General features: G+C 33.7%; 2 protein-coding genes across 2 annotated transcripts in view; one reads left to right on the plus strand and one right to left on the minus strand.

The window, feature by feature from the left end:
• LOC129224559 (coactosin-like protein) overlaps nucleotides 1-3178 on the plus strand; it is a 74109-nt gene extending 70931 nt beyond the window's left edge. Inside the window, exons 3-4 of the mRNA XM_054859036.1 lie at nucleotides 68-225; nucleotides 2938-3178. Of these exons, the coding sequence (XP_054715011.1) occupies nucleotides 68-225; nucleotides 2938-3051 (272 nt within the window). The 3' untranslated portion in view covers nucleotides 3052-3178. The remainder of the gene's footprint in view (nucleotides 1-67; nucleotides 226-2937) is intronic.
• Nucleotides 3179-8206: 5028 nt separating this feature from the next.
• Nucleotides 8207-23730, minus strand: part of LOC129223760 (probable aminopeptidase NPEPL1) — a 53492-nt gene continuing 37968 nt past the window's right edge. Inside the window, exons 11-12 of the mRNA XM_054858117.1 lie at nucleotides 16783-16893; nucleotides 8207-8688 (exon numbers count right to left, since the gene is read on the minus strand). Of these exons, the coding sequence (XP_054714092.1) occupies nucleotides 8539-8688; nucleotides 16783-16893 (261 nt within the window). The 3' untranslated portion in view covers nucleotides 8207-8538. The remainder of the gene's footprint in view (nucleotides 8689-16782; nucleotides 16894-23730) is intronic.

A 23730-nucleotide genomic window follows, 5' to 3' on the forward strand; every position in this document is an offset into this window, starting at 1 on the left:
TTCATAGCTTCAACATATATTTATGTCTTGAGAATTTTCTGTAATTCACATTTTGCTTATTCCCTAGATCACGAACGAGCCTTTGTGTTTGTGAGGGTGTTTGCAGGAGACGAAATGAGCAAACGAAAAAAATTTGTCCTCCTTACGTGGGTGAGTCCGGAAGTCAGTGCCCTCAAACGTGGTAGAGTGTCCATCGACAAAGCCCTAGTCAAACAAGTCGTACAGGTATATGCACTGATTTTTGAAAATCCATTCATTTCATTTTAGCTTAAAATAAGTAATATAAAAATTTTCAGTTGTTTGTAAAAGTTTAATTCGTAGCGTTTTATTAAGTTTCGAAACAAATAAGTTCTGATTATATACATAAAAATGTATACTGGATCATACCCCTTTCCATTCGCACCTCCAGCTACAACATATGGTACAAATGTAATATACCCCCCCCCCCCCCCATTTGGCGACATCCGATTTTTTTGCACAAATCTATATATATAGATACAGTCGGATCCCGACTTACGCGAGGGATGCGTTCCAAGACCCCTCGCGCAAGTCCAAATTTCGCGTTGTGGAACAACGTATGTTGAGAAATTTTTTATACGCATATCCAATTATTTCAGATATGCGTTTAACACCCCTCAAATTGTTATAAACCATTTCTTAACTATATATTACCGCATCTTTTATAAAGAACTGACTTTTTACTGTTAGATAAAGCGTTACTTTTTAACATAAATTACTGTTATTAAGCACAAAATCAATGTTCAATGAGATACATGAACTAAAACAGTAGGGTACTTACATTAAGTACATTACTGCATTATTGTAATAGCACCGAAAAGTAGATATTGTAAACTTAATTATAATTTTTTAAAAATAATGAAGATGATGGTTTATGCAGTGTAGAAACACCCCTATTTCTGGCCTGTTTAAGTCACAATGAAACAGCAGCTTCCATTTTCATGATGTTCGAATTTTGCTCAGATACTACTCTGCGAGCTTCAGTATTAAAACTAAGTTCTGAACGTTTACAGATTTCCTTTTCTTAAATTTTAATTGTACACATGAAGATTAACTCATACTTAATTGTCTTGCTACCTTTGAAGCACTTTATAATAGGGAAGTTGCAACCTATTAAATGTTCATATTTTGGCTATTGGATATTGTTAATTGACACTCAAAACTAAAAAATTCACCATCGCCGAATTTTAAAACACCGTGATTGATTTTTAATGAATTTTTAAAAATCCACGCGCAAAAGTGCGCTCTTCTGAAATGTCACGAGCTTACGTCACAGGACACTAATGGGCAGCCTTCCGCCGAAGATCCCTTGTTTTCGCTAGGGACATTTTCAGCGCGCTGATATTTTTATTTTTTAGAAATTCAATAATCCTTTTGAACACACTAGGGAGGCCGGATTCGTTAAAGCACAATCTAAATAATCTTCCTCATGTAACATCAATTATGATATTCGAATATTTCGGAGAGGAGAGGGGAGGTTTAATGTTCCAGAAACGCGAGGAGTTAAATGCGAGGGGATAAGCCTTTTAAGTTTCATCTTCGAAGTCGAATGCACGTCCTTCGGCTTCTCCCCTATCGGAAGAGCGTATGACATCACTTCCTATGCCATTTGACGTCACAAGCGCTTGAACTTTAAAAATTAATTTAAAAAAAACTACTTATCGTATTGCAAAATTTTTTTCACCTATGATGTTCATACATGTTACTCTATTATATAAAAATAAGATTGAAAAATCGAAAACTTCCCTATTGTTCAAGCATATCAAAAAAATTTACCTTTTCTTGCATTTCTCTTTTTCTTTCCACTTTCGCGAACTTTAGATGAAAGAGATCGTTTGGGAGTCATTCTATTTTATCAACTTTTCATATGTAGAATGAAAAAAATATCAGTTAAAAATCGGAGCGGTTATTACTAAAACAAAGCGTTGTTTAGATTAATCCAGTGTGTGAACTTCCGCTTTCAGTGATGCTAAAGGGATGAAAGTCCATTCACAAAACCAATATTTAGTGTCAACGAAGCCCATTCTCTCGCTCCGCCGCTCCTTTCCAAAAAAATTTCATGTTGCAGGTGAGCAATTTGCGTCAGCAATAAAAAAATTCATTTCTCATGAAAAACTCGCGTTATAGCCAATTCGCGCAAGTCGGATCGCGTTGTAGCGAGATCCGACTGTACATCTATACTATATCACCTAAAGTATTGGGACACATTCAGAAATTAACAATTTTACTGATTTCTCGAGAAATAAGAGATTAATTGTTCTGTACTTATGTCACATACAAGATATGCTACAGCTCTGTCATTTTCCCATAAAAAATCACCCATGCGTTTAACAGATCAGAAAAAAATTGAGGAAAACAAACTTTTTTGATCATTCTTCATTGCAAATAGCTGAGAATAAGATGAACATTTCTGAAATTCATTACCATATTCTGTGCATTCATTTGCATACTTTCGAGAAAATATCACTGATATTCACAAAAAGTATTAGAATTGTTTTTTTCAAACTACAATTTTTTTTTGAAGGTTTTTTATCATAACGTGCAACACTTTCCATCAAACCTTAACCAAGTTTCAGAAAACTTAACAGCATGCAAGGTGCACACATTGAACGCTGGTAATGGAAGGTATTGCTTTCCATTTAATAAACTGATGAAACACCTAACATGCATTTGTTTTCCTTACTCTGACGATACAGCAAACTTGTTTCTTACAATGTAATAAAATATTCTTGAATCTGTGAAGCATTATGGCTCAAACGGCATATTCATACAACAATTCTTGCTTTTCTATGAATTTTTAAAATGTGTTGACTTTTCGGACATCCTGTATATTATGTATCTCATTCATATCCACTTTCATTAATAAGCATTAAAAGCTTAAGTGAAAAGTAAATGAGAAAATCTTTTTCAATGTTTCAGAATTTTGCCGTGGAGCTTCAACTTGAATCACCTGAGGAGTTGACAGAAGATTTTCTCAGGGCTCATGTAGATAAAGTTGGTGGTGCAAATTATGGAACTGGTACTCGAAGTTAAGGCTGGACCTTATTTTGTATTTAAAAACATAAGTCTTGTCATAATTGTGTAACTTTTTTTACCATGCGTGTTTATATGATATGCCATTAGAATGTTAAGCTCTCTGAATAAAGTTGTTTATACTATATGCAAGTTAGTTATGGTTAGACATTTACACAAATGAATATGAACACTTTAATGAAAATAATAGTGGGGCATTAAATTTTTTCTGTAATTCCTTCAACTGACGAAACGAAATTAAAAGACAAAATTAGCATCAAAACTATTTCTGAAGCCACATCAAAAGTAGAAGCGACTTACTTGGAAATTGCAAGTGTTTTTCATTTCAGTATCTATATTAAATGATGGTTATTACTCACAGTGCGGAAATAGTCTACGGGGATGCCCGATAGTTCACTAGAGGTCACTGTGACCTCCCAAAAAATTCTTTACTCGGCAACTTTTGTTTGACGTTTTCGCAATATTTACATCATTTGGCAAAATATGGAGTCGTATTCGGTAAAATTCTCATCAATGGGCAAAATTCGGCAAAATTATCATTCTGCAAAATTTGGAGCCATTCAGCAATGGCTGTTGAAAGAGGTAAAACCAAGACCCACCTACTTACATAGCTGTCCAATGAGATCTGCCTTGACCACACAAAATTAAAATGTTTTATCTCTTTGGCTAATTTTTTAAATCCTCCGCAAGGACACATATTCAAACGCTAGAACTAGGGCTCGACCAATGGCATTTTTTGGCCGATGGGCCGATGAAGATTGTTCAAAGATGGCCGATGGCCGATTGTTTTCCTCCAAATGGCCGATGCTGTTGGCCGATGGAAAAAAAAAATCTAACAGAAATAAATTGATAAAATTTTCAGGGATTTAAAGGATCATTGATTCATTTCACTTTACTTCCTTTCTATGGATAAGGAATTGTAATACTCCCCCCCCCCCCAAAAAAAAAAAAAATCATATTTCAACCTAAATTTTTATTTTACGATCATCCAATTTAAACTTCACAAGTTTTTTCTGCGCATATGTACATGCATATGTACGTAAGAACATACAGATGACCGAAATATCCATTTTGAAAGCCTCCTTATTTAAAATTATGGCAAATTCTCTTGTGATGTTTTCATGCGTGTAAACTTACGTCACTCAAAAGCGTTATGAAATAGTAAGTTGAAAACTCATACGTAGGTAGTATAATCTAAAAGTTCGAGGACAAGTTGTATAAAAATTTACCGTGAATCTATCTAAAAAATAGTCACCTTGAACGACTATGCACTTCTGCCACCGTTCATATAGCTTTTAGAAGGACTCCTGGAAGACATTTATCGCAACCTCCCGTGAGGGCTCTTTCGCTGCTGCTTTGACTTCATCGTGGGGAAGAAGGCGACTTTCATGTTGAGGATGCACGGTTCGATTGGTCAATACTCTGATATGACAAACCAATAACATCACGTTTCGTCGGACTTAGCTCCATGTGACTTTTACCTGTTCCCAGCAAAAAAAACATTTGTATGGACGCCGCTTTCTTTCGTCAGGAGAAGATAAAGATGCATCACAGAAGGTAGTGAAAAATGGGTTCCAGGAGTTTTTCCAAAAGTTATATGAACACTGGCAGAAGTACATAGTCCCTCAAGATGACCTTTTGTAGGTGGATGTGCTTCGGTAATGTGAACTATTCTGGGTAAGGTTTTATACAGCTTATCCCTCGAACTTTTGGATCGTACTACGTACAATCTATATAGGATGTAGATATGCTTCTCTTTTTGGACTGTTGTATGATGATAGAGAAAGAACAACAGCCAAAAAAAAAAAAAAAAAAAAAGAAAAAAAAAAAGGAAGAAAAACAAAGAGACTGTTTAATAACCAATTGATTTTTTTTTAAAAATTGAACATATAACTAAGAAACTTGTAATAATGTTTCGATTTAGGTAAACTAAACATAGTTAAAAAGCATTAAATTATGTTGTTTAATCATTCAAAAAAAAAAAAAAAAAACTATGAAACCGTCAACAAATTATGCTATTAAAGTGGAAAGATTGCACGTAGACATTTTTTAGTCATCAAGTTAAACAAAAAAGGTAACAGATAAATTACAATATTAAATCATAATAGGAATATTTTTATACTTATTTAAAATTCATGAATAGAAAAGTTGGCATTTTTCATAAAATGTATAACAGTGGTGTAAATTTTGCGGAAAAAAGAAATAGCCACGAAATGAGTGAGATTCTTAAAACGCAGCTACAATAAACAAACTCGATATTTACCCCAAGTTAATAACTGAAAACATATACATACTACTTGATTTGATGTTTGCACACGTAATATTGAACAATTTGATTGATTAATCTTTTACGGAGCACTACCAACACGTTCAAATTAAATTTTTCAATTTAACAATAATTTTCTGAAATTTAAAAAATTGCATAGTAGAAAATCCTTGAAACTTTCCTATAACATATTATTAAACATATGATGAAAACAAAAATAACTTATTCATTGATTTTATATAAATACATAAAAATAGTTACAACAGAAAAAAAATCGATCGCTATTAATGATGCAAAAAAGGTGGCGCATTACAAAATATAGGTGAAACAAGTATAAAAAATACGCAAAATGACATTTCTTGACCAAAATAAATAATCGCTAAATATTTAAGAAATGCTTGAAACGACGAGGGCGGATTAGGGGGTCACCCTCTAATTTTGGAGTAACTCACAATGTTAAACTTCGGCCCCAACTTCGGCTTAATTTTTTTAATACAGAAGCGCTACCACAAACGCCTCAGAAGAGTTTCTGAATCTACTTCTGCACTTCCGAAGAAAAATTCAAAATCTCTTTGTTTTTCGAATTATGTCACAATTCAAAACGTCTTTAATCAATTTCTAATTAATGCTCTAAACTCTTCCTAAACAATAGATAAAACTTGAAAAAAAAATCTCTAATTTTATGAATGGTGATAGTTTTAAACAACTCAGAAGTACAACTTTAGTTTAATTTCAGAAATTGAGGGAGTGGGAGGAGGAGCACGCAAGCGTTCTTGGAAATACAAAAAATAGAGTTCAAAATAATAATAAACATTGAGCAGAAAAACCCTTTTAAAATTTGCACCCGAGTTTGTTTTGACGTGCAGTGGCGGATTTAAAATGTTGCAATTGCGCGAAGTCCCCATAACCATAGGGGCACCGTAGGAGTTACAACAATGCTTTTGATAAATGTTTTACAACTTCTGTGATAGAGAAATACGGCCCCAAAATGTATTTCGACGGGGCCCCAATCTTGTAGCTCCGCCGAAGCGATACAGAAAAGACTGCATTACTGTGATTCATATTACAAATATCGAAAAATTAAAAATTACCGTCGGTTCAACGGGAATCGAACAAAATGAAACAAAACCGGTTTCGCCATCTCATATTTGTTTCCACGGTCTCCAATTCACTAATATTTCACCAAATGATCGTCAGTCTGAGACGCTATATTAGTTTTGCATTGAAATAAGTAATTAATAGCCACAAAAAATCAGTTAATAGGCTCTTTAGAACATCCCATCGAAAACAAAAAGGGAAGGTCACAACTGGAACATGCGCACTTCCCACAGGCGAAAATTTAGCCTTCTACAGCTTACCATTTTTAGTTATGACTTATGAGAGATACATACGTGCATCCAGCCGCAAGAAACAATGCAATAATTAACGTGTTTGGTACCTGAATGCAGTATTAAAAATCCTTGAGGCGTGACTAAAATATAAATTCATACTGAAATTTAAGTAAACAATTTTGTTTGAAAACAACAACTCCCTTTACTTTGTATTAAAAAGTAAAACAAAGGTCTTTTTTTCAAAAACATCGGCCAATTCCATCGGCTTTTCGATGTTTTTAAAGCCGATGGGCCGATGTTTCCTGCAAGTTAGCATCGGATGCTGATGCCGATGGCTAAATTGTTGAACCATCGGCGCCGATGCATCGGTCGAGTCCTAGCTAGAACTAATACCACACTTTCTAGTTCCATTTTTCAATTTTCCTCTGCATGTCCCACTTTCATGAATAAATATGTACACATTCAGAAATAAGGCATGGTCAAGAGCCATCTCTTGACAGCTAGACTTTATACAGGGTGCTCTGTTTTAACCTGCAAGACCTATTTTTGCAACCGGGAGTCCTAGATGCATGCATCCAATTGCATGGTCAAAATCAGATGCAGAGGTAAGATATTCAAAGGTTGAAGTAAAAATAAAAATAGTCAAAAATACAAAATTTAACATTTGATCGGGGACTTAGGTCCCCTAACTTATATTTAGGGAAATAATCTCCATTGAAAGACATTACTAACACAAAAAATTTTACATTTGTGCGACCAAAACTCAGGGAGATATTCCAGTCTAAAGTTTTAAGGGACCATACAGATGAAATTGGAACTTATGGCCCTTTCAGAAGAATAATAGTTCGTGAAAGTAAGAAAAAGTATTTTTATTTTTCATTGCTATTCAAAAATAAATGCAAATGTTATGCCATGATATAAAAAAACATACGACAAAACGTCAATTAATTTGAAAAACCACATTCAAGGCACAGATATAATTTTAAACCCTTGAAACTCCTATAGTTCCCCCCAAAAGGTGTTATTGACGGCGATTGTAAAGCAATGTAAGTCACAATACGCTGCATTTCATAACTCAGGGAATATTGGTCATACTAATGTCAAACTTTTTGTGTTGGAATAATTTTTCGATGGAGATTATTTCCCTGAATATAAGTAAGGAAACCTAGGGTCTGCATAAAAAGTTGAATTTTGTATTTTTTGACTTATTTTTATTCTTGGTTTAAACTTTCAATATCTTAACCCTGCATCTGATTTTGAACATTTTTGCAATTGGAAGTATGCATCTAAGACTAACGGTTGCGGTCTTGCAGGTTAAAACAGAACACCCTGTACAGGCATTGGGTTAGGCAGCAATGCCTAAACTGAAACCAATATGAGGGCTTATCACGAAAGAGTGTAAAATTATGAAGATATCTTTTGCTGAGATTTGAGGAAATATCTTTTAAATATGTAATGTAATCAAGGCTATTTCTATAATTGAATTTAGATAAAACTAGATTGAACTAAAAAGGGTGAGTGTTTTGTACTGTTTTTTTGCAGCAAGTCAAAACAGCGGGAAATGCCTTTTGCAAAAATATTTTTTAATTTTCAAAGAACAAAGGTTAAAATACAGAGCTTAAATTAATAAAAAAAAAATCCATACACATGAATGTATAAAAATCGTGTGCATCCACAATATGACTCAACATTTGAGAATTATTTCCCACCATGAAATATTTCAACACATTGTCCTAATGCAGCAACTGGAATTTTTAGAACAATTTTTTAGTTGATTGCATCATAAGTAAAGGACCTTCCTTTTCATCTGTAATAAATATTAGCGTCAAATGATTTTCTCAAATCTGACTGTTTCATTGCCAATGTAATTAATAACAAAAACCGTTTTGACTATTCCAATCTAAGTTTCTTGCTGGCACTTTCCATTTCACTGCCATCCATTTCCATTAGTGGAGATAGCATTTGTAGCAATGAATTTTCTGATGCATGACCAAATAAAGTAGATAGTAGAGCCACACCATAGCCGGTAGCCCTGTCACCCTGAAAAGAAGCATATTTTTTTAGACTAACAATATTTTTTATGTGTACAATTAAGATAACCTTCCTTTTGAAGTTCTGCTTACAATTTAAGCTTTCCCTGGATTTCCAAGCATGTTTGAAGCATATTGTTAAGATTTCTAATGGAAGTTTCAAAATTTATCTGAACTATTGGAAAAATAGCTTTTTAAACAAATGGATTTCTAATTTTTAAACAAAGCAAACTATTAAGTAAGACTAAAAGTTAAATTAAAAATATTATGCCAAATAAACTAAACGATTAAATATCATTTGAATGTATCAGAAGGGCTATATAAGTGTGGTATTTGTTTTAGCCCTGATCCATATGAGAACAGCTGCCAAAGAATTGGTCGAGGAGGGGTGGTGGGGAATTGAAGAGCATCTCTCCACGGGAGACGAACTAACTTAGACAAAATTTTGCAGCTATAGGAGCAAGGGATTTCTGAGCATAACAAAGTGGCCACTTTTTGAAAAGTTGCTTACATATTTGTGGCCTCTTGCAGCATTTTGCTCTTTAGCTCCGGGCTTATATATTGAGTTTAGTTTGGGATTTTTCTCTAAAATAGAAACCCTTATATATGTGTTGTTCTAATTAAATAAGGAAATTAGAGCCCTCTTTATCTGATGCAGAAAAAAAAAATCTCTTTTGAAAGACAGAATGTTAAAAGGGGTGAGGGAAATCTTTCATCCCTTTAGTAGGCTTCACTTTAATGTGACATTTTAGCTAAAAGATTTACAAAAAAAAAAAATAAAATAAAATAAAACAAATAAAAACAACTCCCAGGTGCAAACTCCTCAGGGCTCAAAGTAATCTCTTTATATTAAAAAAATAAGGTCAAAGAAATTCTGAAAGGAAGTCTGTGGCGGGCCTGCATCCAGGAGACTCCATAACACCTACAGCCTTGAGAAAGTTTACAAAATTACTTTGAGCCCCGGTGGTTTGCACTAGGGGTTTTGTTTTTTAAATTTCGAATCAGTTTTTTTGTAATTCAATTTTTAAGCTCAAATTTTGCGTAATTTGCCGACTGAAGGAGTGAAAATTACTTGCATATATTAATATTCTATATCGTTGGAAAGGGGGGAATTTTCCACATTCAACGCAATTTGTTTCGATGCTCTAGCTTAATCACGGCAGGAGTTATTTGCGTTTTTAGCTCTAATTTTTTCAGGCTTAGCTGAAATTTAGGCACTGCTTTCTTCATGAAATCCAACACTAAAAAGTGAAGAAATTGTCCCACAGTTTTCTTTTTGACACCACTGGAAAGAGCGGCTTTTTTTGCTCCAGATCTAACTTGACCTATATTCAAAAACTAAGCTTCTATCTTCAAAGGAAAAAAAGTTACAAGCCATTTTAATCAAGTTTGAAAAATCTCATCTCCATTCAAATTATTGATGTTTTATTTGGCGTTGCCATAGTTACATCTTTTAGATTTGTTTGTCTCTTTCTTATTCACTAATTTTAAGGGTTTCGATTTTAATGGAAAATCTTAGGCTTAACTCAATTGAAGCCCCGAGCTAAAAAGCAAAACATATTACTAGAGACCACGAATATGAAAGCGGTTTTTTAAATGTACAAAACTACAGTTTTGCAATGCTCAGAAGCCCCTTAGCCCTTATGGATCTGCAAGTTGGTAGAAGTTATTTTAAAACCCGGGAAAGGGTGCTTTTTGTTCCGAAGGGAACTCATAATGCATTTTTAATCTGCTTCTTTTTGACGATTTAAATCTTGGCTTCTCAATCTTAGGGGGTTGATGAGCATCAGCGAGCAGGGGTGGAGCCCCCTAGTTTTGTACAAAATTTCAAAAATATAGGTGATGTGGGGTCTTCTGGATGCAGGCCCGCCACAAACATACTTTCACAATTTCTTTGACACGGAGATAAATCAAAATTATATAAATTAACATTACTAAGTACAGAAAAGGCCAAAATAATTGCATTTATATGATTTGGGGTTAATGAAAATCTTTCCTTCATAGCAGAAAAAGGTTTGAAATTCCATCCCCAATCGCGATTTGTTGTCAAAAGCTCAAAACATTTTCCTGCAAAAACTTTAAATATGGCATAAAATAGAGGACAAGAAAATTTCCCAATTCCATTATAAGATTTGTTATTTATATTAAGACTTTCATTGTAGGTATTGTAAATTTTATTGCATATACAGTGAAACTTGTGTAAATTGACCACTTGAGGTGCAGTACTTTAGTGGTCAACTTATAGAGGTTGAATTATATGATGAGATCTGATTCTGTGCCTGAAAATAGCGGTCAACTTAGACAGGTGGTCAACTTTACAGGTTTTACTGTATACTCCCTCAAAATATCGTGAAATATCCAAGAATTTTGGTCTCTTGGCGACAAACTTACTACCCTACTAATGGTTGAATAATTATAAAAATTTAACAAATAATTGATATTTATAATACTATTCTATTTAATATTATTTTTATCTTTCATTATGAGAAAATTTATAGTTATTTGCTAAAGCGTAACTATATCCATTCCTCCCCACCCCCTCGGTCAAAAATATTGCTCAAATGAAGGCTTTTCTTAAAATTTTTAGTCTAATCAAAAGAAAATGTAAATCAGAAAGAATACTTTCTAAATGGACAGCACAAAAATAGTGATAAGAAAATATTTGCTTTTTGTATGTTTTTTAAGCCTACAGTTAGCAAGCAATCCCCATTAAAAAATATACAGTGGACTCCCTCTATCTGAACACTCTCGAATGTGAACACCCCGATATTATGAACATATTTTGATGGTCCGTGCGAAACTCCATAGACTTAACATAGGCTGACCTCTCTGTACTCTGAACACCCTATAATATAAACACCCCAGTATTGTGAACGCTATTTTTAACCCCCTTCAATTATTACTTCTCCAAATACTGAACATGCTCACAATCAGTACTCTAGAATTCCTATGAATCAAATTGGAAAGCCTGAGATCCAGTCCTGATTTTATCACAATGATTTAATGGCATTAAAGAGAAAATGGAGAGAGGAAAAAGAAAAATTATTTTTCTGGATATTATTGCATCACATGATATTATTCAGCAGAGCGATATAAGCCTGAAATTTCAGCCACTGAACTATATTTCAAGAATCTAATCATTGTATCAAGTTGTATTCAAGACATTTGAAGTATGATTACTTTAAAGCAAAATGCGGCTGAGAATCACCAAGAAACATTTTCATTTGGATGATAACACATACCTTGCATGAGAATACACAATGCAAAAACAGATTTAAAAACTTTTTTTTTTCATTTCAGGTACTGTACCAGTAGCTGCAGTGTAATATTTTATTGTTACATTAAACTTTTTAAATTAAAAAAGAAATCTTACTAATATTATATATGCGAAAGTTTGTCTGTATGGATGTATGGATGTTTGTTACTCTTTCACACAAAAACTACTGAACAGATTTTGATGAAACTTTACAATAATATAGCTTATGCATCAGAATAACACATAGGGTAGTTTTCGTCCCGTTATGGGGGGCAAAACCCCCTTAGGGGGGGCAATAAAACACAATTTTTGTATAAATTCTCTAATATTGGGATGAAAAAATACTTGCACATATTTACATTATATGTCCATCGAAAGCTCCGATTTTTCTGCTGAAGATGGCACCTGTTCGAAATTTCTAAGTAGAATAAAAAACGAGTTATGAGCTTTTTAGATTCATGTTCGAAGGCTTTCCTCAACTCAATACAGTATTTAGTGTATCATCTCAACTCCCTGTCGATAGCGACAATTGTTGTATTGTTGACTTTCTTTGCTTTTCGTGATTGTTCAAGGCTTTTCTCAAGTCAAATCTTGAAATAAGATTTTTGCACAAGATTGGCAAATAATACATGATTTGGCTGATGAATTTCCATTTAAACGGAACTTTAATGTAATTAATGGTTTTTATTATTATTTATGCTGATTGAACACTTACTCATTATCCAAACAACCAGCACATCGCCAAAATTTTTGCAGAAAGATTTTCGTAGCTGATGCATTTGGCAGTTTTTTCAACGTTGCTGTTTTTGAAGCCGAAGACTACGTCATAATGTTTCTCAGCTTTCACCATGTAAACAAAATATCACCAATCAAAGAATTTTCAAAAGACTTTTTTTACTGTGTTAAATAATCCAGCAACTAAATTAGGCAAATCCATAAACAGCACAAAAACTTCCATTAATTTTCCTTTTTGCACAATTTCAAACAATCACCAAATTTTATTACTTATTTTGGTAACATTTCGGATGAAACTGTTTAGCGCCATTTTATGGTGACCAAAAATATCTCAGCATCTGGCGACATCTCTGTAACGAAAATTAATATCATATCGTTTTACAAAGTAAGGAAAGAATGGGGGAGCATCATCGAAGGTACCCCGAAACGACTTTCGCAAATTCGGTAAAATCGCACCAAGAGCCCACAATGATTGAAATTTCCCGAAATAACTAAAGCAAGTATAAGGGGATTACGAGCGCAGCTACTTTTTTTAATCACTTCGTACTTCATTAGCCATACAGAGAAGGTTTTAGACTCCATGTTAAAAAAAAAAGTATCAAGAGATTAATCTTTTTAAATATGAGAAGATTAATTTCATGTTTTTTAAATTTGTATATGCTTAAATATAGTGCTTTCGTTTCTAAATCAATACTATTTTGTTCTTTATACTTATTGCTATTTTAGTTTTATGGGTAAGGAAGAAACTCGATTTTTAATCACGTCAAAAAGATGTGTTTTAAATTCTTTCACTTAAAACAGAAAACAAAAGCAAGTAACAATTTTTTCTAATAATTATTACTGACCCAGGCAACGCCGGGTATTTTTGCTAGTAAATTAAAACAAGAGTTTAGGACCTACTGAGTTGAATTAGACATTGCACTAGCCACCAATTCAAAATTGATCACCTCTATATCAGTAACTGATATAGCTCACAAGGCAAAGTACTGAAGATAGTCTAATAACGCAATGAAATACATAACACACATTATTCAGTCTCCCTCTTAATGAACACCCCTTAAATCTCAACACTTTTGTTCGGTCTCATGAGTGTTCAGAATAGAGCAAGTCCACTGTATTTATGAATGTTCCCAGATTAAAGTTAAAAACTTGATTATATAGAACAAATATTTTCAACAAATATCTAAAAAAACTAGGTGGCTCCACCCCTTGATCGCCACCTGCAGTGAGTGATGATTTTAATTCTTTTCCCCTTGATGTCAAGTAATTTGTTTTTACCAATTCATAGACAGGGCAAAATGACTTTCCTTGTATATCCTGTATCCAATGATACCAGTTTTGACCTGGTAGAGATACAGTCGGGAGGGGATAGGACATTTTCCACAAAAAATATAGGGCAAATATGGGACACATTATATGAATAGTTTTGCAATGAATAAAGAAATAATACATACATATTATTTATTCTTATCAATGATTTTGTTTTAAAAAAAACCCTCAAACAAAATTATAACTTACACCTGAAATGACTTTCCTGTAGTTGAAAGAATAATTTTTGAAAAAACTGTAATTTGCAGATAAAAAAAAAAGAACAAAGTGAAATTTATTGATAATTAACACAGCAACTCACAATTTTTGTGAGTTGCTGTGTTAATTATCAATGGTGAGGAATAGAAGTGTCACAAAAATAGCTTATATAAATAAAAATTTTCAAAATTAATTTGAATTCTGAAACTTTGAATCAAAATTATGTTTTTTGCAATCACGAGTTGCGACAGTGCCCTACTCATGGGGGGCTATAGTTTATAGAAACAGCTCCTGTCCCCCCAAGCCTACCCCTCCTCCTAGGCGGTTACATGTGTGTAGTTGTGTGTGTGCGTGCAGGCGTGTGTATATGTAGGCACGCATGCATGCATGTGTAGGCTTGTGTGTGTGCGTAGACCTGTGTGTATGCACGTAGGCGTGTGTGTATGTGTGTAAAGGTTTGTGTGTGTATGAGCGCATATGTGTGTAGGATCCAGCCGATTGTTTTGGGAGGGGCCATCCGAAATTTTTGAACAATCTCTGAACTCCCCAGAAATTTAATTAAAATGAAGTTTTGAAAACTCAATTTGGGTGGATTTAGGAATCTCCCTCAAAAACGTTTAAAGATTTAAATTTCCAAGTAATTTTTAAAAATTAGGAAACTAAAAACACATTTTGTCTATTTTTGATGATGTACGGAGAAAGGTCAGGTTTTGGGCGTTGGCCCCAAAATATTTTTTGAAAATAAAGCTTAGAAACCAAAATATTCTGTCATTATACATTGAGAAGTTAGAACAGGAGGAGTGCTCCTCTCTAGCTCTTCAGCTGTTCAGCCTAAAAATGCATCTTTAAGTAATGTTTGCTTACATTAAAGAAAGTGTGAAGACGCTTAGAATCCTTCCTTCCTTCCTAGAAATATTTTGTCTTTAAGGCTCGAAAAATTCGATTTTCAACTACACTTATGCATATTTTAGAAATGGAGGGAAGATTCGTGAGCTCCTCCAAAAACCTCCTTTTAAAGCTATCATCACGATATAAACTAGGGGGTCATATCAAAGCCTGTTTGTAATTGAAGTCCCAAAAAATTTCATTTAAGTTGCTTTTAAGCAAGTTAAGTGTAGATATAGCTAGATAAGCAAGTAAGTGTAGATAAGCTGGTTTCCGTTGACATTTTTTCCAAATAAAAGACTTAAAATGCAATTTTTTGCTACATATCAAGGCATTTGTGAAAGGGCATGGGAAAAGGGGGTTCTCTCCCTAGTTTCGAAATTAAAGCAATAAAACCAAAAATTTTGGATCTCTTTTGTCTCGTGAACAATAGGTATACTCTGAGAACAGCAGCATTTAGAGATTGCCCAAGTGTCTGTAGTTGGAATCAAGAAATGATGTGAAAGATGGAGAAAAATTTTGGAAATAAAAGTTTTGTTTTGAGGATAGGAATATAATTCATCTCCCAATTAAGGCCTATACTTCCTTTTCAGTAAAATACATGTGTTAAATTTTGTTATCTTTTCATAATATTTTTTTTCTTAAAAAAATTCCTACAATCACAAGGCTTTGGGAGGGGCCATGGCCCCCTTGGCCCCCCTCTAGATCCGCCCCTGTATGCATGCCTCCGACCAGGAGAAGCGGATAGCTCTGGAGCAGCCGTGCCGCGCCGCCTGCAGAGGCCGGTGGGCAGCGGTGCTGGTGTCCCTGGTCCAAGCTGAAAAAGGAACCAGACGCCAAGGACAGTCAAATGAAAGCAACAAACAATCGTGATTGCTCAATAAAAACCATCTTTGTGTTGATAACTAACATTGAATAACCAATGCTTTGTAGCAGAAATACACATATTTTGTTCTATAAAATTCCACAAAAAAAAAAAAAAAAAAATGCAAAAAGACTATGAGAACATTCCGATCAGAAAATGCACAGACACAAAAATATACCCGCGAAAACAAAAACCGAAAAAAAAAACCACGCTGGAAAACAAAACAAACTGCTGTTGCCAAACGCAAAATTCTAAAACCACTTCAGAATTCGTTCTTGAAACTCCACCCACTAGTGACGTCATATCGCTGTAGCCAATGAGAGAAGATGCCTGTTGCAGGATTTAGTGAGTTGCATTTTTTAATTTGAAATTCGTTTGCACGCGTACTTTCGACGAAAAATCCGAAGTCAGATAGTTTATTCACTGTTGTTTTAAAGAAATAAATTGGATAAAAACAGGAATTTAGGAAATATAGGACATTTTCCAAAAATATAGGACGATTTTCATACTTTTTTTGAAAATGTAGGAAATATAGGATATATAGGACCACTTCGACCCCTGGATAATACTGAGCTAAGACAGACATGCACAGGTTTTAAGCTAAAAGAGGTTTGGAAAGCAAAATTTGTGAGGACCGAAACATTTCTAAAAAAGTACCCATTTTATCTCACCAGAGCCCACATTTTCTGTTTGGCCTTTCAAATAAGTAGGTGAAATTAAAATATCATAATAAATTAGAAATTGATCAAAGAAAGGAATTTAAGTTTTATAAAGAACTCATTTTGATCTCAGTGATGCAACAGAAGTTTATAAAGAAATTAAAGTAAAAACCTTACACAATGAACTGGAGCGGCCATATCTATGTGAATCCAGTAGCCTTCATAATCAAATCCTATATGAGCTCCAATAAACAAACCCGCACAAGAGCAAGTAGCATTACCACGATCCTGAAATACAAAAAAAGTAGAAAAAAGAAAACTGAATTCATATGCACATTTCAATGTTTCTTACAATTTTATAACTATTATTGCAATAAAAATGCAAATATTTTAACAAAAGTAGTAAAAGTTTTAGAATCATTATTAACAGGCCGAGGACTGCTGATGGCCTTTGAAAAAAGTGAGAAAGGTGACAAATTTGAAAACAAAGGTGCCTAAAAGGTGATAAAAAAGTAACTAAAAGGTGACCAAAAGCAATTTGTTAAGAACTCAAAAAACAGAAAACCTTTTGAGTTCTTAACAAATTGCTTTTGGTCACCTTTTAGACAGTCTAAACAGGTAATACAGGTCATACATTTACATCATACATTACATACACAGGTCAAACATTTGCTTTTCCTACTAACAGTTTTAGACTGTAAAAAGAACAGTCAGTCCTTTTTACTGACTTTTACCAAAATAGCCTATATGCTTTTTGTAAAGATTTCTACAGTTTCACTTTCAATAGATGTTTTAATTTTTTCCATTTTCTTAGTTTCTTCTTCACAATCCTTTCTTTTTTGTTCTTTTTGCTTCTGTTTCAATTCCAAATCCTTTTTCCTTTTACATTCCTCTATGTATGTTGTGTTTTTTGCGTGTGCTTGTTGTGCACATTTAATCATTTCTGGACCAATTGATAAAGAAAGCAAATGAGGATATTCTTTTTACAGCGTCTTTAACTATGAGTATGCTGTTTAAAAATCTTTCAGTCCTTGCTGTCTTATTTTCACCAAAAAGGTGCTTGTAAACGGAAAATAGTCTTTTAATGTCAGCATTACCATGTGATAATGCAAGTGAAGCTTTTTTCACCTTAGAAACATTAGGAAACTTTAGATCATTGTAAGTTGAGTCCTTTTTTGAAATGTGCTGCTGCCAGTAGATATCAATGGTTTTGTTTTCGGATGCTTCATCATCTTTTCCCAACTACAAAAGTTTCCATTCATCTTGCAATCTATCGAGTGGAACATTAAAAGGCATGATTTTGGCAACCTTTATCAAATCCTTACAGCTTCTAGATTTACTTCTCTCTTTTGAATTCAAACATTTAAAACTTTTCAGTAACCCATTTGATATACAACTTTGTTTCCATTACATACTTGCATGCAGTCACACAATGCTTTTTAACAGCTCTTAAAAACGTAACCTTTTCATTTTCTTTCAGTTTTGACAGTTCATCTGTCACCTCTCCACTAACGAGATCTTCAAGAGGTAGTCTATTACCAACTGCAAACAGTTCATTTGTGTCTACGTTTGAAAAATCAACTTTCTTTATGACAGAGGCTTTTATAACCCGAGCCATAAAAGTCTGAACAATGGTCTCTATTTCTTGGTACAATTTATGTATCATAGGCACTTGGCATTGAAAGCGTTTCGTGAACTGCATAAACAAATCAGCAGATGAAAAGATAAAATGCAGCTCAGCTTTTATAGAAGATCTTTTTAAAACATTTGCAAAAGCTTTATATGACCTGCATTGCATAGCTGAATTCTTTTTTAAAGGCACGTGTTTAAAAAAATAATACTGAAGAGCATCCCACTGTTCCAGTAGTCTGTTTGCTGCAGGTCCAAGGGTAAGCCAATGGGTAGTTGTGTGTTTCAGGAATTTGTGATGAGGTGTATTTAGTTGAGCTTGCACTTCTTCGAAGTCCTCATAACGGGAAGGCCAACCATCAAAATAGCTATAAGTACTAAGAAGAAGTTCAGATGCTTCTTCACCTAAATACTGCAATGCTTTGACATACGCATTATGAATTGTATGAATACTGCAAGTACCAATATTTCTTAGGCTTTTTTCTCGTGTCTCAAGGATAATAGTGTCAAACAACCTAAAAACCTTTTTATTAACAAAAGGACCATCCAAAGGAAAGCATGAGACATTTATTCATGGATAATTACTCTCGGTAAGTGCTTCACATAGCTTCTCAATTGAAATTTCACCAACTGCCTTGCCCAAGAAGAAAGTTTTGAGATGCCTTCTTGTGATGCAACATTGGCTTTCAGACCAGTATTTTATTAAAGTAAGAAAAACAACGTTAAAAAAAGCACAAATTTGCCAATTACAGCAGACACGTGTTTCAGCATTACAGGGAACGCCTTTTTCAATGCAAAAGGTATCCGACAAAAGTCGGATGTCTTTTCATACATAAGCTCAATACCTTTTGCATTGAAAAAGGCGTTCCCTGTAATGCTGAAACACGTGTCTGCTGTAATTGGCAACTTCGTTCTTTTTTTTAACGTAGTTTTTCTTACTTTACTGTTCAGCATAAAGGTATTTATTTATTACCATATTTTATTGTTTGTTGCAGTTCTTTTTTGTCTTTGACATTGGTAGTTTCATCAAAGCTCAAAGTATAATAGGATAAACATGCTTCTTTTAACATACATTCCCGAAAATAAGGAGCAAGTCCATCTGTAGAAGGGATAGAAAGACTGGTTCTGCTTATAGGGTGCTATTGCAAGCGATTAAAAAAATTCCCTGATTTCCCGGTAGCATAGCTATTTTTCTTAAACAACAAGGTGGGGGGGGGGGGCATATTTAAGGCTATTTTTTAAATTAATTTCACTGTTAAAGCTATCATTCAAATACTTTTCAAAGATTTATTTAAAAAAAAAAATCCGAAGACGCGTTTCAAGAAAGGTGAGAAAGGTGACAAAAGTTGCAAAAGGTGACTAAAAGTAACCAAATTTTCAAAAGGTGACTAAAGGTGAGAAAGGTGACTGACTCCTCGGCCTGTCATTATTTATGATGGACTCATCCAAAAATAAGACTATTTTTATTCTTCAAATATACAAAAGCATATATATATATATACATATTAGGGTGGTCCTTATTTTTGAAGTTGCAGATATTTTACGCGACGTCCCCTCAATTTGTTCCATTGTACAAATAAATGATCCTTGCAAAATTTAAAGTCAATCCATGAATATTAACACGTGCCCCCAGGGCCCCCTTTTTTGAGTTTCGAAGAAAAAATTGCGGATTTTCTCATTTTTATGTAAAAATATTCTAACGTTTTATGTTTAAAGTAATTTTGAACCTCAATAGGTGCTGCTACTTCCAGACCGACCATTCTCTCACTTTCATTCTGTAAAATTTAACATGTTACAGAGAATAAAATGTACACCAATGGCCTTGTGTCAAGCGTATCGCTCTTCTGCGCTTGTTCCAACCAAGCGGCAGGGGAACGTTTCTTCCCATCAAGATGGACACAAGGGATTCTATAGGCCATTAATGAATGGCCTAGGCCATTGATGAACGATCTTTGACAACAACAAATTGCCTCCTCCAGGCTTTGGGGATGTTGATTTACAAAATTCCCTGTGTATGTAATAGGTGTGTCAAATAGAATCGCAAGGTTTCAATGCTATAAATCAATTGCAATTATATTTTAATTCGCTGTTCTTTAGTTATAAACATACCTTAATGCTTATGTAATTTTTTATTTTTTAAATATAAATTTCGAAAAATCCTCGATTACTTCTAACATAAAAATATACTGTATTTTCCATAGCTAAAATATAAATAAAAAATATATCCAGATCAGAACAACGTAGAAATCTAAACTTTAAATTAATTTTCTTCTATACGCAGTCCTTTATTATCATCAAATTCTTGCGATTCACAAGATTTAGAAACCGAAATGGGTATTTATCCTAACCTGTTGAAGTTTTGTTTTTTTTTCTACAGCGGATCTACCACAATGCAAAAACGCTTGACAACTATTGATATCTGCTCGCCTTTCATCACTGTTAGACAAATGCCATATTAGGGATAAAGATGTTGTTCAGTTATTTACAGCCTATGCAGATGCAGTAAATTTAAATCCGAATGACCTAGTGATCAATCGCACATTCCCTAAGACAGCAAAAGAAAATCTTCGAGAGGTAAAATTAAATTTCATGAATTTAAATTTAGATTTTGTAGTTACTCACTGGGATACAAAGCTACATCCAGATGTAACTGGAAAAGAACGCCGACAGGATTTCCGTGATAGCTTCAGGTCCTAATATTGAACAGCTACTCGGAATGCCTTAGATACTTCTTCAGTTGTATATGATATCTTAGATGATAGCTCTTTATTGCTAACTGTTCTAGCTGTGGTACTTGATACAACGACTTGCAATACCAACCGTATAAATTGTGCATGCAATTTTTTAGAGCAAAAACTGAGCGGTGATATATTACATTTGGATTGCCATCATCATGCACTTGAAATCGTACTGCAGAGTGTGTCCTTAAAGAAGTTCTTGCCTTTCTTAGTTCTAGATCAGATATTCAATTATTTAGGCGCATCAAAATTTTATGAAAAATTTCTCCATCATTCAGAATTTATAAAATTTCAATCAAGTACAATACCACTCAAATTCTAAAAGACGAAGTTGATGATATATTATTTTTCGTAAAAAGCGGAATTGAGAAAAATTACAGAGAATTCTCATAACTTGTAATAATATTTCCTATTGAATTTCCTCCTACAGGGATATTTTTTATGTTTTCAGCAACCTAGAGCTTATCCCTGAGCCACATGGGTGGCAAAAAGGAATTTTTGTTTGAAAATTTTTATATTTAGGAAAAAATTTAAATTGACCTTACATGAAAAGAAAGCCCTTCAATGCTGTTTTACAAAGCTGTTTTACAATTAAATGCTGTATGAAGATGTCGTTTTTCGCAGAAATCCAATCGAGGCTCCTTTGAATAATATAATATGTGTATAATATGTGTGTATAACTGAAAAACTAGCAGCGTACAGAATGACGACAAAAATGCAGCAGAAGCAGTGATTGGAAAATTCATAAATCACTTATGGTATTTAAGGGATAAACTAATAGCTTTGTCCGTATTGGATGAAGAAATTTACTTTTAGGATAGGAAAAGACTTGTCTAAAAAATGCTTGTGATAAGGAAGACGTGACTGATGACTGTATAAAAAATTTCAGATAACAGTAGATGAATTGGAATACTTTCTTAGTAAAGATCTTCCTCTTTATAGAATCAATTACGAGTCAATAAAATTGTTTGATAAGTTACAAATACAAAAAGATGTTTTCCTATTTGATCCTGATTCATGGCAAAATGAAGGAAGCTACCTATTTAAAGGGAAGAGATATCGTTAAAATGCAGAAAGTTGTGAATGATACAACTGAAAGAGGAGCAAAACTGATCGAAGAATTTCCCAATCAATTTACCAAATATGAGTCACAAAAGCAATTTAGTACTTTACAGACAGTCAAAGACTATCGGGAAAAAAATGCACACAATTGAGATACATTGAGAAAAGCGTACGATTAAGGAAAGTTTCTAAAGCACTATTTCATTCTTATTCAACCTAAAATCTTTAGATGATATAAATTAATTTAAAAGATTAATTTTAGTGCTACCTCACTAAAAATATTTTGCAAACCTAGGAGAAACGATGTACTGGGTGTGAAGTAAAAACTCGAAGATTTGTGGGAAAATTATCAAAAGTGTTAAAGTTCAACGGCCTAGGGGCACGTGTTATTATTGATCGATCAAGTTCAAATTTTGCACACGTTACTTTTTATTATAGTGTCACAAACTAGGGGGCGTCACTTGTTGAATTCCGAAAAAAAAAAATTTCCCATATAAATAAGGACCACCCTAATATATATATATATAAACAAAAAAGCAAGTCACTATTTTATTTTAAAAATGCATAAAACTGGCTCAATAGATAAAAAATTATTTTTTCCATGATAATTTTAAGACTTAATTAAGCATTTAAGAAAGTTTAACCCCTTAACTTTGACATATATTTCAGAAAAACAGACCAAAGATGGGGTCCTCTGGATTCTGGACTGTTTATTTTTGTTCTTTATACCATTGTTAGTTAGAAAATGATTTTATTATAAAAATAAATTTTAAATGCGATAAAACTAATATACAGTAAAACCCCTCTAATGCAGACAATAACAGAACAATTTTTTTGTCCACAATAGAGGTGTGTCTGCAGGACAGGGGTTTAATAACGTTATTTGCCTTTGAATCGGGGAATTAAAAGGTCCGCATTTCAGGGGTGTCCATTAGGAGGGGTTTTACTGTATTTACAATTTTGACATACACCTAAAAAAATTAATAGATTGTGCTCACATCTTATTCAAATAGAGCAAATTAACAAAATTTTTAAGCTAAATAAAATATGAGTAGAATATATATATATATAAACACAACAATATGATTTTCAATACATAAATTTTACAAATCTTTTACAGTATGGCAAGGGCGCCCATATGGGGAGGGGACAAGTGGGGGCTCAAGCCCCCCTCCCCCCGCATTAAAATTAGAACTTCCTTGCTTTTAGTATTTTTTCTTTGTAAAAATATAAAACCATTTCTTCTCCAGCAATTAATGAATAAATTATTAAAAATTCAAATTTTCTCCAGCCATTGATGAATAAGTTATAAGAAGTGTCAAACAGCCCTGATTAGAGTCATTTTAATAACTCTAATCTGTACTGAAATCGGTTTCTATGGGGAAATATCCTGATCAACTATAGAGAAAATATCTGAGCCCCCACCCCCTCATAAAATTTTGCGTATGGCGCCCTTGCAGTGTGATATACAATACCCCAAAATACGGAACTACACAAGCCTGAGATCCAAACTAGCGTAAGTCACATAATCGCTACTTTACAGGAGAGGAAAAACGGTCACTTGGCCTATACAAAGGATTGGACTTCACTCTTTTAGCACTGATAAATTATTACATAGGATTCCCCCCCCCCCCCGAGGATTACGTACATCTACATACAATGCACTTATCAACAAAAAATCGCATTGTTTGGAATT

The sequence above is a fragment of the Uloborus diversus genome, chromosome 6 (genome assembly GCF_026930045.1).
Source record: "Uloborus diversus isolate 005 chromosome 6, Udiv.v.3.1, whole genome shotgun sequence".
Lineage (NCBI taxonomy): Eukaryota > Metazoa > Arthropoda > Arachnida > Araneae > Uloboridae > Uloborus > Uloborus diversus.